This window comes from Primulina eburnea, chromosome 6 (assembly GCF_022965805.1).
Source record: "Primulina eburnea isolate SZY01 chromosome 6, ASM2296580v1, whole genome shotgun sequence".
Classification (NCBI taxonomy): Eukaryota; Viridiplantae; Streptophyta; class Magnoliopsida; order Lamiales; family Gesneriaceae; genus Primulina; species Primulina eburnea.
The window spans coordinates 3777181-3794984 of record NC_133106.1 but is presented as its reverse complement, the minus strand read 5'-3'; the positions used below and the strand labels follow the sequence as shown (position 1 = coordinate 3794984).

General features: G+C 35.6%; 2 protein-coding genes across 2 annotated transcripts; one reads left to right on the top strand and one right to left on the bottom strand.

Moving 5' to 3' along the window:
• The first annotated feature begins 500 nt into the window (after nucleotides 1–500).
• LOC140833782 (uncharacterized) lies at nucleotides 501–2352 on the top strand. The gene is made up of 3 exons (XM_073198188.1): nucleotides 501–870; nucleotides 1778–1851; nucleotides 2082–2352. The coding sequence occupies exons 1-3, from the start codon at nucleotides 625–627 to the stop codon at nucleotides 2158–2160; spliced, it is 399 nt and encodes a 132-aa protein (XP_073054289.1). The 5' UTR covers nucleotides 501–624; the 3' UTR covers nucleotides 2161–2352.
• Nucleotides 2353–3051: 699 nt separating this feature from the next.
• LOC140833309 (phosphate transporter PHO1 homolog 3-like) lies at nucleotides 3052–8462 on the bottom strand. Its single transcript, XM_073197684.1, is given in 13 exon segments — nucleotides 3052–3241; nucleotides 5157–5293; nucleotides 5400–5678; nucleotides 5772–5966; nucleotides 6053–6157; nucleotides 6250–6508; nucleotides 6635–6755; nucleotides 6862–6991; nucleotides 7102–7173; nucleotides 7280–7328; nucleotides 7425–7785; nucleotides 7877–7964; nucleotides 7966–8462. Coding segments are annotated over 13 exon segments (2382 nt in total). The 5' UTR covers nucleotides 8452–8462; the 3' UTR covers nucleotides 3052–3141.
• Between the last annotated feature and the right edge of the window lie 9342 nt (nucleotides 8463–17804).

Genomic DNA, 17804 nt, shown 5'->3' with positions numbered 1-17804 from the left:
GCTTTTTTTTTTTGAATTCAGAGATGTTAACGTGCGTTGATGATGATAGTTTGTTGAAATCTTATGAAAATATTGAACGAACATTGAAATATAATGACAACTATGATGTCGATGGACAAGAAGATTTATTTATGGAGTTAATAATAGTTGATATATTGAATTATTTTAACAAAATGGATGGTTGTTATCCAAAAGTTTAATATAAATTATATTATATTAATAAAATATTAAACATCGTGAATAATTAAATAAAATAATTTCGATTCGAAAAATAGTTTGAACATGTTCGAGTTCGATAATATTGAATAAAATTTAAATATTTATCGTGTTAGCTCGAAAAACTCGCTAATTTGCTCTATTTTTTTATGATACTATTATAAATTCTATTCCAATATATATAAAATATATATGTTTTTATGAGGTGTGAAAGTTGGTGGAATAATCACATTATAATTGATTATATTTAGCTCATTTGCTGGGGTAGGAGAAATTGTTTTGGGATCGAATTTGCAAAATTACGTATTTCAATACGCCGCCGTTCTACTCGTGCTTCTTTTCTCTTTAAATTTCTCTCTCTACGGCCCATATAACGGCGGCGCGTAGCTTCACTTGCGTGGAAAACAAATGGCCTCGCTAAAAACTGCTGGAGTTCAAGCGGGTTGTGCTTTAGTAAGTGTCCGCCGGTTGGCGCACACAGTGGCTAAACCACAGCCTTTGGGAGCCGCCATCACCCACTTGATCAGCCCCACGTCGCCGCCATTGGTTTTTCCCGAAAATATAGACGACAATGTCAAGAGTGGAGCTGAAAAATTGCCTAATCTACCTTTGTTCGCTGGGTCTATGGAACTCATGGCCGTCCCCAAAAAGAAGGTCGATTTCTTGATTGTTTATGCGTGTAGATTTAACCTATTCCGTGCTTTCGAGTTGTTAACTTCAATTGATAGTTTTCCAAGCTCATTTCTCGTGTATGATCGATCTGTCCTACATTAGGGTTAGGGTTTATTATAGAAATGCGTTATTGATATTCACTACGGTAAATTCATCACTATACAACGGTTATTGTGTAAACTATCTAGAGGAAGATGATTACTTTTTTTTTTTGTATATTTTGGTATCCGAAGACTGCAGTGCTCTTCAAAGCTCGGGCATTTTATGAACTGTTCCAACGTATGGTGTTTTTATGCAATCTCTTTTTGGGTGTTTTTGTTATGTTTTGTTATGAGAATAAGAGAAGATCATTTTGAACAACAAAATTTCCAAAACGCAATTACGAGTCAGTTTGCCTTCTCTGTCTTTGTTATTCCACTGCCAGCTTTTCCTTCTGATTTTTTGATCAATATAGTTAAGAATATGTGATAACTTTGAGACCTTGCATTCATCAATCTAATGCGAATCGCAATAGCTTGCTTTAGTCGAGAAATTATTTCTCCGGGAAGCCCCTCCCTGTTGCCAAACTTTTTCTTGTGCTAATGCAACTAAATGTTGAAGGGTTTGTGTTATTTTTCTGAATATAGTTTACTCCAGAATTGTTTCTTGTCTGTTAGAATATATATTTTGATGTGGACCAGTTTCTATTCTGAAATGGTATGAAAGTGGGCACTGAAATTTAAGTTGCGGATTCTGTTTCATGCCATCATTTTTTTTGGGTTTCTGATCCTTCACTAGAATTGCTTTCAGAGCCAGCCCCTAAATTGAAAATTGTAATTGGTGACCGAAAATTAGTCAATTGTGATCCTTTTGGATTATTTGTTTACCATTAGTGAAAAGCATCTTGCAGGTTTCTCGACATAAGAGAGGCATAAGAAATGGACCAAAAGCTTTGAAACCTGTTCCAGTTATAGTTCGTTGCAGGTAAGTTGTTTTGTTTTTGTTGAAGTTGTAGGTCGTAAAAGCTCGAGCCCATGGGAGATTGAACAACCAATTACTGTACTCACTTGATTATAAAAGAGTTTATAAGTGGATTTAGGATTTCATCAATTGTATCATTGTTACCGATAAAAATATAATCGAAATCCAAGAATTTCAGATCTACACATCCAAATGCAACCTAAGTTCTTTGTGAAATTTATGTATCTTGGCAGGGGTTGTGGTCGGGTCAAGCTACCACACTTCTTTTGTTGCAGCGGGATGAAGCCAAGTCCTGGTGACCAATGTGACTGAGGCTGTTTTCGTGTCCTGTCATCTTTCTTACCTGATCAGAGCGGAACCCGGCATACAGGCTTTAGTAATGCAGGAAATTAGATCTATTGAGCAGGTTCTCGATTGAATTGTAACTCTATGGGACCTTGTGGTGGCTAAGCGCCTCTCTTTTTTCTTTTTTAGAGTGAAATTTTGAAGGAATTTTCATTTTAATTTGGAAGCCATAGCCACATAGAGTTGGTATTGGGGTCATCGGACTTTGCCCTCTCTTTCTCAATTTTTTTGTGTTTATGTAACCATATCTATATATGAGGGAAAAAATCTATATGAAAGCCAATTTTTTATATAAACAAAAAAAAAGTGGTGTTGTGTTAACACACTTTTTATGGGCAAAAACTTGTGTGAGACGGTCTCACGGGTCGTATTTTATGAGACGGATCTTTATTTGGATAATTCATGAAAAAGTATTACTTTTTATGCTAAGAGTATTACTTTTTATTGTGAATATGAGTAGGTTAACTTGTCTCACAGATTGTGATCCGTGAGACGGTCTTACATAAGACCTACTCTTTTTATGATATATATGATAACATGTCCAAAAAACATTATATAGATAAAGATTTAATCATCTTAAATTTTAAAATTTAAAATAGTCTCTTCTTCATTATTCCAATTTTCTGGACTCCATTATTTATTTTGCTGCACTAATTTGTCCACAATTTACTTTGGAAAAATCTATTCTTGTCTATTATCGGTCTCGCAAATCTGATAAATCGGAACCAAAATTTAGAAATAAATAATGTTTATAGCACAAGAAATTACATAGCCTCGTGGTACTTCAATATTAACACAAACATTGATCAACTTAATTTTGGATTGGAAAGGTAGACTGTCACTCTATTCTGTCAGTTGTTTCCGATCCGGAGTAGTCTGGTCGTTCTTGCTACTCATTGCCTCCAAGCAGCAGAATCTAAACTTCTAATCATTCCTACTCGTGTGATTCTATTCGTCTTTATCCTCGTCTTCGTCGTAATTAAAAGGTAATGGAACTGAATTGAATGCGCGAAATTTGCCAACGTTGTTAAGATGTTCATTCTCCAGCCTGCAAATCATAGAAAAATACGAACACCAGACATCTTCAGTACTGTTCTTTAAGTGGAAAGTTGATTTAGAAGCTCATTTCGAAAGAGAAAGAGAGCAAACGATTAATGAACTCTCTATTTCATGAAGTACATGATTATTAGAATGGGGTACAAATTAAAATCATAACAGAACATATTATAGTAGGCGTCCAGCGAACCAACTTATGGTTTGGACTTTATTGAATATTATGTAAAATAAATCTTTATTTTAATAATATTTTACGGTTTTATTCAATTATGTCAATTATTTTACTTGTATACACATATAAGCTGCATAGATAAAGCCCTTGAAAATACAATAGGTACCGTGAGATTTTACTTGTAACGTAATATCATGAAACTCAATAGAAAGAGTGTCGTATATTCTAAACATGTTCTTAGCAGAATCGGTCGCCTAAAATAAGAATAAAATTAGCTTAACCTTGAGACTAGCATATATGTAGTGTAAACGTCATGTTTCATTAGCAAGAGCATGAATATCTTCGTTAATACAGGTGAGTGATCATTTGATGATGTACTGAACAACCATCCCTCGGACTTTTCAAATGGTTAACAGTTATCTAGTGGAAAAGTCCGCGGTTATGTTGTGTGCCAGGACAATATAGAGGCTCTACATACTAGCAATGCACTTTAACTTATTTATCGACTCCATTGATAGTCATTAAGTGATGACTTTAGGTGTAGATTCGAAATACGTAGGAGTCAATGCATTGTACTCAGAGATTAACTTTTGCGTACGAGTGAAGATATCTTATGTGATAAGATGATTTAATTATAATGTAAGGAATCTCTGACAGAGTAAGACATGCACAATTTGGAAAAGTTCTTCCACAGTTGCAGATATCATGTCACTATTATTACTCAAGGATATACAACATCGTTGTCGAATTCATTTGCAACTCTCGACATACCAGTGGTTGCAGATTCAATCGAGATATATTAGTTGAAAGGAATGTACTGTAATGTTCTTGCATGCACTATCAGTGATATTTAAGGGATCATAAAGCAATGCTACTAGAAGCTCTTACCATGATCCGATGAGTGCAATCAGACTTCAGTTCTGACATTTTTGATCAATGAGTTGATCAAAATAATATGGCTAATTATGATAAGCTCGAATAAGAATAAGTGTTATTATGAATCACATGATGTTGTAAACCTATGGCTAGTTGTATCCCTGAATCATTGAGGGTCATACAAGAATTGGATTCTGTGTTCCCATAGACATAGACAAATTTCAGGAGTTGAATTTGACGACAGTAGTTTGATGGAGATCAAACATATTGCTTATAAAAGAGTTTATAAGTGGATTCTATGCAATGAAATTAATGGAAGTTAGCTTAACTGCTAATCAGGTGAGTGGAATGGAACTATTTGTTTTGATGAAAGAGTTCACAAAACTAACAGATGAAAAAATAGATATAATTTTCAATTTTCATTAAACGGACAAAATTTGTACCCTCAACACATAGGTGCTGTCTGATCGTCAATCAGTGTTATAATGAGTTCACAACTATTTTTTTAGTAAATTAGAATGTACCAATTAAATAATAATATTAGTAATGGTAGTGATTAAGTAAAAAGTTCTCATGGAATATTTTAGAAGAGTGATCTAGAATGATTAACTGATTAATTAACAATTAATTAAGAAATTAAATACATATATATATATACACACACGTGCATAGAGGTTTTAAAATATATATATATATATATATATATACTTATATGGAGATATAATATATATCAGGTATTATCAATAATTGACTTTACATGATATATACTATATTTGAATTTTAATTAATGAACGTCAAAAAAAAATTAAACTTTCGTTGTTTCTTGAGTTCGAAGAAATTATACTATGACATAACATACCTGAAAAAGTTCCACATACAACGACGAACGATCTCTAAAATAGCGACTAGGGCAATCATCATCTGTGTATGCAAGGAAAAGATTTTGAAGTTCAGCACAGTTTGCATCCAAGCCAATCTTAGCACCACATTCAACACCTGCAATAAGAGAAAATACACCCGTTAGCTCGAAGTCGTTCATATTTTTACCCAGCTGGAATCAAGAGAATTAAGAACCCGGTAAAGCTCAATTCTTGAATCTTACTACTGCTACATAGTATACACTTTTGTGTGGAACGAGTAGCTTGTCTCTCAAGAACCGATTCTTAGAGTTTCGTTGGAAAAGTCCCCAGTCGAAAACGATGTCCCAATACGTGCTAACAATCGTTGCACCAATTGAAGTTATCCAGGCAACAATTTTCCAACTGTTTGCTCTACTGAGGGTGTATGCTGTTCTGGTAGAGACCGCAACAATGATTGAGAAATATTTCAACCCATTGTAGCCTTGCATGATGTCTCCCTCATCATATAGGCGACGTAGACACTGAGAAATCAAGAAACTCGTGTTAGATTTTATATAGCGCATAGCATAAAACATAGGGTTGATTCTATAATTCTATATGGTTGAATTATACACCTGAAGGAATCGCCACCAGAACGGTAGAGCGGCTATAATGTACGAGAACGTGTTGAAAATGTCGCTGTCGCCACAGCTGTTTAGCCTATGTTTATAGTCTCCCCAACCGTAGTAACAGATATAAAACTCGAAACTTCTCAGTGCTTCAACCTGACTACTAATCTGGTCTGCTAATAAGAAGTCTGGCAATGTAACCTGAAAGAAATTGTTAAAGAAATAGGCCGATTGATATCGTATACAGTTTCAAGAATATATTGGTAAAAATATGATACCTCGCTTACCTTGTATAGAGGAGAAAGTAGACAATGAAACAGGGAGACAAGCAGGAAGAAACGACTTGAACGGTAAATAATGTTGAAAGGGCATAGCATAATGACAACTAAAAGCTGCAATAAAAAGGGAAACATCAGATTGAGCAAGGGCCATTAAAAGGTTGAATAGCTCTTGTTGATTTGGAAGCGAGCGAGGTTTTTTTTACCCCTACGAGCCCGAGAGGAAGAAGCTCGGTTATGGCTTTATATTCCTTTGTGACTGGATTCATTTCCATGTCCAAATTAGCAAGTACACAAGCTAGAGCTAGCACACTTATACAGAAACCGACTAGTAAAATCTCATTGTATCCTAGTTCGGTTCCTTGCTTGAAGCCGAATATGAACGAGTAATTGACTCGGTACCGCCTCCAGAAGTATATGTTTCCAGCATACAACACAAGGTGGAGTACAATGAAGCCAAACAAACTGCAAAGAAAAGTTTTTTACTCTAACATAAACCGATGGAAAGTTGCAAGAAAATGGTATAAATATTATTTAGTTTGGTGCAGAATTTGAAATTAAGAAAATGGATAGCAGTATATAAGGGCTCACCTGTAAAGAGGAAACATGGTTTCCATGTAGAGAACCTTGCCTTCTTTATCGAGAATTTTACGTGTACGAATGATTAATATTAACGCTATTATAAGAGCAAATGTGCAGCCTACAAGAAATCCTGCAATTTTATGAAACAAATTAGGAATGTGAGTGACAATCCAAAATGATCACCATAAAATTTTCATTTCCGAAAGTATAAAGTACTTCATGATTCAACACATTACCCATTGAGAATGTCACTATATGCTTTTCTCTTTTGGACTTTGGTCTCAGAATATTTATCCCTTTACTACGATTCGAATTCGTGAAATGCTTGATGAAAATAACTTCGACCCGTTCCATCAATTTGTTGACCTAGGGGTTTCAAAGAAAACCCATCTCAAATTTCACATTTCTTATATGTTTTTAGAGAATCAACGACTCTAGCTAGCTAATTATTAATGAAAATGATGAATAAAGCTTACCTCATCTGAGCTTCCGAGGTAGGAATTGTCGACCATTTTCATATATAATTTGGATGCATTTCTTGAAGCAGTCTAACAAATATAGAACAAGCTCAGATGTATCAGTATTTATGTTCGACTCCTTTAGTTGACATGCATAATAAAACTAAAAGAAATTAATTCTTGACAGATGATATACCTTGTCGTATTTCTTCATGATCTTTGAAAAGGCCAAAATATTGAGAAAACTGTTACATATATGAAGTTCATAAGTTAATCTTTCATTTGACAACCAATAGTGATTTAAGGGTAAATTTAGAACATGCATTCATCATCTAATCTACCTGTAGCTTTTTAGAAGCCTCAGCTTGTTGTAGAATTCGACGAAAGCCTTCTTAAGCTGTGCTTCTGCTTTCCTCAAATTATCCTTACTAAACTTTAAGTCGGTCTGATTAGGAATGTTGAGAAATCCTTTAATAGTCGAACGAGGGGTTCCTTGTGGTGTGTTGAACTTTACATATTGCAGTATCTCTAAAGGTGCCGGCCTGTTAGCTCTAGCACCATTTTGTGTATCTTCTTGAATCTGCGAGTTTGTCGATAACCTTTTCATCTCCTTGTTGTCTTTACAATCGACATGATTCGATTCATCGGAGAGCCCTCCGCTTCTTGAACTTTCCTCGTCTTTTACATCCATTGGAACCCTTTCTGCATAATATAATAAGCAAACAATATTTCTGTTTAAGTACCATGCATGCATAGGAGATATTTATAACACGGCCGGGGATAATAAACTTACTGCTAGCTCGAACTGCAGATGGAGCAGTAGCAAACAATTCAGCTCTAGAAGCTGCAACATCCGAAGCGAGCTGCCTAGTCTCCTCCACTGCTGTTCGTCCATCCTTCCGGATGCTCCACCTTAACTCGGAAAGCAACTAGAGCCTCCATTTGCTTATTCAAAGCACCAGCCTCATCCACCACTTCCTTCATCTTTTCCTTGTAAAACTTCAACACCTTATTGAATTCGTCATCCAATCTCTTGAAATACACCAGCTCGTATTCTCCCCCTTCATCATGCACATTGAGAAACGTCGTCTCCGCAGAATCACCGAACTCATTCACAAGAATGACCTGGTTTTCAATATCCGGGGGGCTGTGGTTTCGAGGGGAATGATGCACCATATGTGTCAGGCCACTGAAGGCCCGATAAAGGGTGGCATTTCGTTTCAGGCCATGCGGCCTGTGTGGGGCGGGACGGTTCCTTTGCTTGAAGAGATGGATCTCTTTCAGCAAAGATTTCAACGACCCATAGTTCATGTATGCTTCTTGCCATTCCGGCACCATCTGCGATGCTAATTCTTTACCAAACTTCATCTTCTTTTCGAAAAAATATGGTTAATATCTTCGTTATATGATCAGGAAATTAGATTTTCGCTACCACCAAAAGATTGAGTAATAATTCCAATGGGGATGTTCAGAAGAACAGATTTTTCTTACACAAAATTAAGCAATAAACGAGTTAAATCTAGACCTTTGTGTAGTGCATGTGATATCTCTATATATATAGAAACACTCACAGGAAATGAAGAAGCTCTGAAGCATCCTTGTTTGACCACTTTAACTTGATTATCCAGAAGATCGTCAACAGAAGATCAGAAATATTATATTTTTATTTCATGAAAACTTTGATCTAGATGAATTGTATGAACAATTCAAAAGTTTCCAAATATTTAATAGCACGCACTGTTTTAGTTGATATTTGGCTGTCCTTTGGTTGACGGTACGGTCTTTCAAGTCTTTCGACATCACATGACATGATGACACGTATCTGGTTTTTTTTTTTTAATCATAATATCGTATTTTTCTACAACTTTTATCAATCAAATATGTGTTTTTCTTTATCAAACTAACATGAAAAATAAGGGGTTTTATCATAATATTATCATTTTCTGAAAGCTTTGCAATCTAACATTTTTTTTATGTTTTAACTTCTTTTTTTTATTTATCAGACTAACGTGAAAAACAATTACAAAGCTAAAAAAATTATTCCCCACTACAAAAATAATTCAGAACTTTAAATACGTCGTATGTGCAATTTTTTTTTTTCAAAAAATAGATGTCCCGCTGTTAGAATTAAAATTATTGTGGAGATGCTAAGGAAAAACCAGTAGATATTGGATTAGTACAAAACTAGTAGAACCAGCAGACGTTGCAAAACAGAAGTACTTGTATCGCGCAAGATTGTTAGAATGGAGATGCTAAGGAAAAACCAGTAGATGATGGATTAGTACAAAACCAGTAGATATTGTAAAACCAGAAGTACTGGTATCACGCTAAAAACTTGCTCGAATAACTTCATAGCTAAAACCAGAACGAGAAGGATACAAAATTCGAAATATACACTAACAGAATCTTGCGTATCTCAAAATCTCTAAAATTACCGTTGATCTATTAACATGATAGCAGCATTTATTGCTTCATTAAATGTCATTAAATGCTATACAAGAACATTTAAGACGGTATACAATTTTTGGTATGAACTGCAACTGATTACTTTTGATGTATTCTGCAGGGTCCATTTTAAGCAATAAAGCTGTACCACCAAAAGAAAAGAGCCGTTCAGTTTTTTAAACGTTGAATAGAGCCTATATATGGAGATGAAAGATTTTGTGAAAGAGGACCGAAGCTTTGAACAACTATCTAAATTGAAAAACATTATTTGAACATTGTTAGAACTTTCAGTTATCAAAAGAGCTCAACACTGAAAAAGGCAGCACACGCTTCATTGCATACTGTTGATCATTGAGATCATATTGTGCTAGCTATTTCAGTTATACCTTCTTAAGCAATTCATTTAATCAATTCATTGATAGAAGAATTTGTAACTGGAAAAGAGTCTTTTCAAGAAGTTAAGATTATCCAAGAAGTTGAGTTGTAAAGCTAAGAGTTTCAATAGGCGAAGGGCAAGTCTTATTGAAGTGGGTGTGTACAATTGTTGTGTTGTATTCACCAAAGTCTTTAAGTGATACCTTCTGGAAACAGAAGAAGGGGAGACGTAGAAGATTCATTTTCGAACTTCCAGAAACAAACCTTGTGCTATCTACTGCTTTTCGGCTTTATCATTTTTCACCCACTAACCAACAGATCGTTTTCCGCACATTATTTTGTGATCTGCTGGTCTTTATACTTGAACAAGAATCGTTAAAATCTCTAACAGGATTTTAGCACATCATTCGAAAGAATTTTATAAGTTGGCCATTGAGTTTATTCAACCCCCCCTTCTAAACTCAACCCGATCCTCAACAAGTGGTATCAGAGCAGAGTTATTCTTGTTCTGAAAAATATTTAACAGACATGACTCATTTCAGCAAAGTTCCAATGTTCTCAAAAGAATATTTCGATGATTGGAAAATCAGAATGCACGCTCATCTTGCAGCTCAAGATGATGACATGTGGTATGTCATCACTGATGGTCCATTAAAGATCCTAAAGCCAAATCCAGCTATTTCGATCACCGAAGGTGCACCTCAGATGCTTGAAAAGCCAAGATATGAATGGACAAGTGAGGACAAAAAGAAAGCCAATCTTGACAACGTTGCGAAGGACATTTTATACAAGACACTCGATAAAAATACCTTCAGCAAAATCAAGATGTGCCATACTGCCAAGGAAATCTGGGAAAAATTAATTCAGATCTGTTAAGGAAATGAAGAAACAAAGGAAAACAAACTGTCTGTAGCCATGCAAAAGTTTGAAAATATGAAAATGAGGGCTGGAGAAACTATGAATGAATTTGATGAACGATTCAGCAGCCTCGTCAATGAACTCTCAGCTCTTGGGAAAGACTTTGGCAATAGAGAAATTGCATTAAAGGTAATGAGAGGCCTACCCAGAGAATGAGACGTCAAAACAATGGCAATGAGAGCTTCCAAGGATCTCAACAAGTTAGAACTACACGACTTTTTCTCGGATTTAAAGGCATATGAGTTTGAACTTGAAGTTCGAAGTGGAGAAGAGCCCTTAGCAAATCCACCAACCAAAGCTCTCGCAACTACTGCTAACTCTACTGCTACAGTTGCTCCAAGCTCATCTTCTGCTACTGCTTTAGAGAACACTTCTGAGAGAAGTGCTGAACAGATAAGCAATGACGCAATGTCATTATTCGTTAAAAAGTTTTCCAGATTCATGAGAAAGAATCATAGAACATTTCAAAGTCCCAACCGCAGTTTCAAAAAGGAATCATCACCTAGTGATATGGCATGCTTTAACTGTGGAAAAGTTGGACACTTCATTGCTGATTGTCCAAAACCAAAGAAGGATGACCAGAGAAAGAAGGGTGTCAAACGCAATGATAAAAAGACCAGAAGAGACAGGAAGGCAATGATTGCAGAAGAAAGTAAGTCCAAATGGGCAGACTCAAGTTCTGAATCTTCTGGTTCTGAAATCCATTCGAGTGAAAGTGATGAAGATGAGATCAAATGTCTAATGGCAAATAATGATTCAACCTTGACATATGGAGAGGTATTTGACTTTGATTCTGATGAATTTACACGCACTGAGTTAGTCAAAGCATTACACGACATGGTAGAAGAATATTCTAGACTTTCTCAATCATTCGAGGAAGTTAAAATCGAAAATCAGGACTTAAAGGATCAGAACAGTAAGTTAACTTGATTGCAAGTAGACAGCTGTAATGATTTACAAGTTGAGATGTGTAAATTAAAAATGGAGAATGAAAGAGCAAAAGTAGATTACCAGAAGATGCTTTCTGAAAACCAGAAGTTCTCACTACTTATAAATGCTTGGAACAAGTCTTCTATTTCACTGGAAAAGATGCAAGAGTTACAAAAACAATCTGGAGACAGAAGTGGTCTCGGATTTTGTAATAATGAAGGCACTTCTGAAACAAATACTAAGCCAAAACAGGACATGTGCAAAGGGATGTATATTCACTTTGTGAAATTCAGTGTGGTACAGAAACAAGAAGTATCTACTGTTTCAGTAGAAAGGAATGTAAATCAGATGAACAAAAGGATGCATTATGGTCTGGGTTATGTTGAACCTAAGGAAAAAGTTGACCAGAGTTCTAGAATCAGAAGAGGATTCAACTCAGGAAGACAACCTCCTATGAAGGTTAAAAACTACCAGTACTACAATTCTAGACCTGTTCAGAAGAGATACAGGCTGGACAACAGAAACAGAAGGGAAGAACAACATACTAGGATGCACAATGTTAGAAACAACAGACCCTTTGTTGCACACACCTCCATGGATATCCGACGTACAAAAATTGTACAAATGTAGGTTCCAAAGGGACTAATAAGGCTTGGACCCAAATAGACTGGGTACCAGATACTAAAATTTGTGTTTGCAGGAACAGGTGAAGAAAACCAAGATCAGTAGCTCAACATGGTATTCGGATAGTGGATGCTCAAGACATATGACTGGACAGAAAAGTCTACTATCAGAAGTAGTAAGTTGTGCTGGACCAGAGATAACCTTTGGGGATAACTCAAAAGGTAAAACCGTGGGTAAGGGTAAGATTATCCATGGTAACATCACTATTAAGGATGTGCTCTTAGTTGAAAATCTTTGTTATAACTTGATCAGTATTAGTCAATTATGTGATAATGGATTTTCAGTAGTATTCTAGAAGCACACTTGCACAGTTAAAAATGCTGATGATTCTACTGTTATAACCGGAGTAAGAAAAGGCAACACCTATAAAATCTCATGGAACATAGATCATATCATTGCTCCTACATGTTTAGTTGCATCTCTAAGTAATAAACACTGGTTGTGGCACAAAAGATTGAATCATCTAAATTTAAAATCTATCAACAATCTCAAAAAGCAGAACTTAGTCGATGGATTGCCAGACATAAAATTTATTAAGAATCATGTATGTTCTGCATGTTAACTTGGTAAGCAAGTAAGATCTAGCTTCAAAAATAAAGGCAGCAAATCATCCTCAAGATGTTTAGAATTATTACATATGGACTTATTTGGTTCAATCCCTATCATAAGCTTAGGGGGAATGAGATACACCCTTGTTGTTGTTGATGATTTCTCTAGATTTACTTGGGTAATTTTTCTTGATGGAAAAGATCAAACCAGTAGCCTCCTGATCAAACTTCTGAAAAAGATTCAAAATGAAAAATCAATTTCTGTCATTAGAATCAGAAGTGATCGAGGTACTGAATTTACTAACAAGACTCTTGAGATATATCTAGATGAACAGGGTATTCATCATGAATATTCAGCTGCCAGGACGCCTCAACAAAATGGAGTAGCTGAGAGGAGAAATAGAACACTTAAAGAAGCTACTAGAACAATGCTAGCAGATGCAGATATCTCTCAGCACTTCTGGGCAAAAGCTATTAATACAGCTTGCTACACACAAAACAGAACGATGATCAACAAGAGAAACAATAAGACTCCTTATGAAATATGGAAAGGAAGTAAACCAAACAGTATCTTACTTTCATATTTTCGGTTGCAGATGCTTTGTGCACAATAATGGCAAAAATCATTTAGCTGCTTTTGATTCAAAATCTGACACTGGTTTATTTCTTGGATATTCAGCAGTTAGTAAGGCTTTTAGAATTTTCAATAATAAAACTCTTAATGTTGAAGAATCTATTCATGTTGTATTTGATGAAGACAGCAGTGTTCCCGAGATTACTAACATATCTAATTTAAGTAAAAGATTAGACAGGGTTCATCTGGAATTAGACAGTGAAGATGATGCAGAAGCAAGTGTCAAGGATATTCAAAATCCAGAACCAGACATTCACATTCTAGAACCAGCAGCTGACATTGCAGAACCAGCAGCTGATACTCCAGAACTAGCAGCTGACATTCCAGAACCAGAAGTCGATACTCCAAAACAATCTACTGCCTTATATGAAGACAATCTAAATCCTTTTATTTGGAGAAAATCTCATCCTCCATTTTTGGTAATTGGAAATACAGCAGCTCCACTAAGGACTAGAAAACAGATGATAAATGAATACATGCATGCTGCTTTTATTTCTCGAGATGAACCAAAGAAGATTGAAGAAGCACTTCTAGATCCCAGTTGGATAGAAGCTATGCAAGAAGAGCTGAATCAATTCGAGAGGAATAAAGTTTGGTTTCTAGTACCTAGACCTTCTCACCAAACTGTCATTGGAACTCGGTGGGTATTCAGAAACAAACTAAATGAGGAAGGAACAGTTGTAAGAAACAAAGCAAGACTGGTTGCACAAGGATTCAGACAAGAAGAAGGAATAGACTATGATGAAACCTTTGCACCAGTAGCTAGGCTCGAAGCTATCAGAATATTCTTAGCCTTTGCTGCTTTCAAAAACTTCAAAGTATATCAAATGGATGTAAAGAGTGCGTTTCTTAATGGTCTACTACAAGAGGAAGTCTATGTTAAACAGCCTCCAGGTTTTTCTAATCATTTGTTACCAAATCATGTTTTTAAAAATTATATAAAGCATTGTATGGTCTGAAACAAGCACCTAGGGCTTGGTACGACACACTTTCACAATTCTCATTAATCATGGTTTCATCGTTGGTACTGTAGATAAAACTTTGTTTACCTTAGCCAAAAACAAACACATATTATTAGTTCAGATTTATATTGATGATATCATATTTGGGTCAACTAACCCCAAATTATGTGCAAAGTTTGCTAAGTTAATGCAGGACCAGTTCGAGATGAGCATGATGGGAGAATTAAAATTTTTCTTAGGACTTCAAATCAAGCAACTTGATACTGGAATCTTCATAAACCAAACTAAGTATACAAAGGAACTACTGAAAAAGTTTGGGATGGAAACATGCTCTGCTGCTTTCATTCCTATGAGCTCATCTACTAAACTTGATAAAGATGAAGGGGGAATTTCAGTAGAGGTAACTCAGTATCGTGGTTTGATTGGTTCATTGTTATACCTTACTGCCAGTAGACCAAATATCATGTTTGTTGTTTGCATTTGTGCTAGATTTCAATCAAACCCTAAACAATCACACTACATTGTTGGTAAAAGAATATTAAAATATCTTAAGGGTACTCAAAATGTAGGCCTCTGGTATCCCAAGGACTCTTCGTTTAATCTTATTGGATACTCAGATGCTAATTATGCAGGATGTAAACTGGATAGGAAAAGCACAAGTGGTTTTCGTCAATTTCTTGGTGACAGGTTGATCTCCTGGTTTAGCAAAAAGCAGACTTCCATAGCCACGTCTACTGCAGAAGCTGAATATCTTGCTGCTGGAAGCTGTTGCTCTCAAATACTTTGGATACAGCAACAACTCAAAGACTATGGAGTTCAAGACTCTGAATCACCCATATTTTGTGACAATACCAGTGCAATTGCTATATCACATAATCCAGTACTCCATTCCAGAACTAAACACATTGATATCAGACATCATTTTATCAGAGATCATGTGCAAAAGAAGAACATTCGTCTGGAATACATTCCTACTGATCAGCAAGCAGCAGACATTTTTACAAAACCTCTGCCTGAGAATAAGTTTTCGTACTTTCGAAATACACTTGGATTGATAGATTTAACTTGATTATTTATCATCTGATATTCTGGCTTAACTTTTCCTCTGTGATTTTTCAGTTTTTAATTTTGCAGAAGGTAAAAGCTGAACGATAGAGACAATCAGTAAATATAATATTTCATTAAAAATAATAGAAGCGGGGGCGTACATTTCTCACTTCTGTTTTAACGAAAACTCTCCAGGATGCCAACAAAGTGGTCAGCTCTCCAGTAGAGGTACGAAGAAACTCATCTGAAAAAGTAATCTTTTTCAGAGTTTTTAGCTTCTTTTAAGAGCATGAGAAGGTAGACGCCATCATCAGAGACAACGTCTTCACTATCAGCACTATGGAGACGTCGATAATATTTCGACATCTTTATCAACTCCTTGGTGGAAGATGTTCGCCCACTCTCGAAGGAGGACTTAAGCTCCTGGATTTTAGTCCAAGTAGTAAGTGTCTTCTTCAGCACCTTGTCTTCTGTTGCCTTCTTTCTTGCAGCGGTCACCTCCCTCATGAACTCATCAGCCAAATCAGAACTATTATCTCTTGCCATTTCTCTTAAGAATGATTATCTGGTTTACCCCATGTTCATATTTATAGATGAAAACCAGGGACCAAAGCTCGAGAAAGTCTTGACTACAGTAGATATATGAAACATCCCATTTCAAGCAATCATCGGTTTAGTTAACAAATATTGCACTAATTTAGGTAGAACTTTATTCTGATCTTCTGTAAGTCTGTGTCAGATGCAAAAGATATTTTGTCTCATTAACAAAACAAGGCTTTCTTTTAGTTTGCAGTAGAAGCTATCTTAAGACGTCTTACTTCCTTCTAAATTTAATCATTTATTCATTTTATTATTCTAACATTGAGTTGTTTGCAGAAAGGATAAAGGAACATCAAATACTTCAACTGAAATTTTATTAGTAATTTTCCAGCACATTAAACAAAGCAAAAGTTACAGAAATCTCAAGACAATTGAAACGTCTTCTGGAATTCTAGACTAATCAAGTTATGTCTTCAGTAATATCAGCAGCTTGTAGTAATTTTTCAAAGTACTTCACCAGAAGAAGGAGAGTCTTTTCGAAAAGAATCTAGCAAGCTGGGGTCTTGTTAGCACTAATGTATATTCAGATACTCTACATGGCATCATAGATGATATCAGCTTTATCGATCCACTAGCACTCTCTTATTGCATTAGCATGCTTCTGGAAGGGATCAATGCTACATATCAATCTCAATGAAAGAAAACAATCTTTTTGATTGTTAATATTACAACTCCAGGAGTATGATCCATGGATCATTATGTGCAGAACAACTTTTTCCAACATCTTCTTAGAAATTGCAGCAAGCTGTCTTTTGAATATTTTTTCTTCTGCTTCTGGATCAGTTGTTACTTCTTCTTTCATCTAAATTTTATGTTACTTGACCTTGTTTAACCCTTGCAGGTATTTATAGTGATATTCAAAGGAGATAAGGATCTTTACGACTGTTCAAATTCAACGGTTTAGATTGAAAGATTGCCAAGAGTCGTTTAGCATTTAATATCCGTTACTACTGCACTTATTGAGGGGGAACATCTTTATGGCATTTATATTAGAAACTGATTTGTCTTTTCGATAAAACAATATACTTACCAGAAGTTGTTGAAGTGCTGCATTTGTTTCAGCACCTTATCCACTTCCAGTAGATATTATCATAAAATGACAAATCAGCTTCTGTTTATTTAGCAACCGCCTCGGACAGCCCGCCAATTTTTTTTAATATTTTGAAATGAGTAGAGTAACTGACAATTTTGTCTCTCTCTCTTCTAACATATCGACACGTGTCCCTATGTTAACTGACGGCTGTATATTTTGCTTTAACCGTACATTTTCTTTTCTTCTTCACTACGCTTTACGAACTCAGATTACTTAATTGTCTCTACTGCTTTTTCGCATCTACTGCTAACTTACTTCTATTCTCTCTCAAATTTAGAAATGGCCGCAGCATATACCTTGAATGCTTATCAGGTGAATTTTGATTATGTTCTCACTATCAAGGATGAGAATCTTGTTAAGATGTTTAAATCATTGGAAATGTCTGGGCTTCGCATGTTCTTGGAATCACCTGCTGTTATCTACAAGTCTGTTCTTCTGGACTTCTAAGCCAAAGCAGAAGTTGTGGAAGGCAAGATTACCTACAC

Coding starts and splice junctions, on each gene's coding strand:
- LOC140833782 (XM_073198188.1), top strand. CDS start 625: ATGGCCTCGCTAAAAACTGCTGGAGTTCAAGCGGGTTGTGCTTTAGTA. Junction 871..1,777: donor TGGCCGTCCCCAAAAAGAAG/GTCGATTTCTTG, acceptor AGCATCTTGCAG/GTTTCTCGACATAAGAGAGG. Junction 1,852..2,081: donor CCAGTTATAGTTCGTTGCAG/GTAAGTTGTTTT, acceptor GTATCTTGGCAG/GGGTTGTGGTCGGGTCAAGC.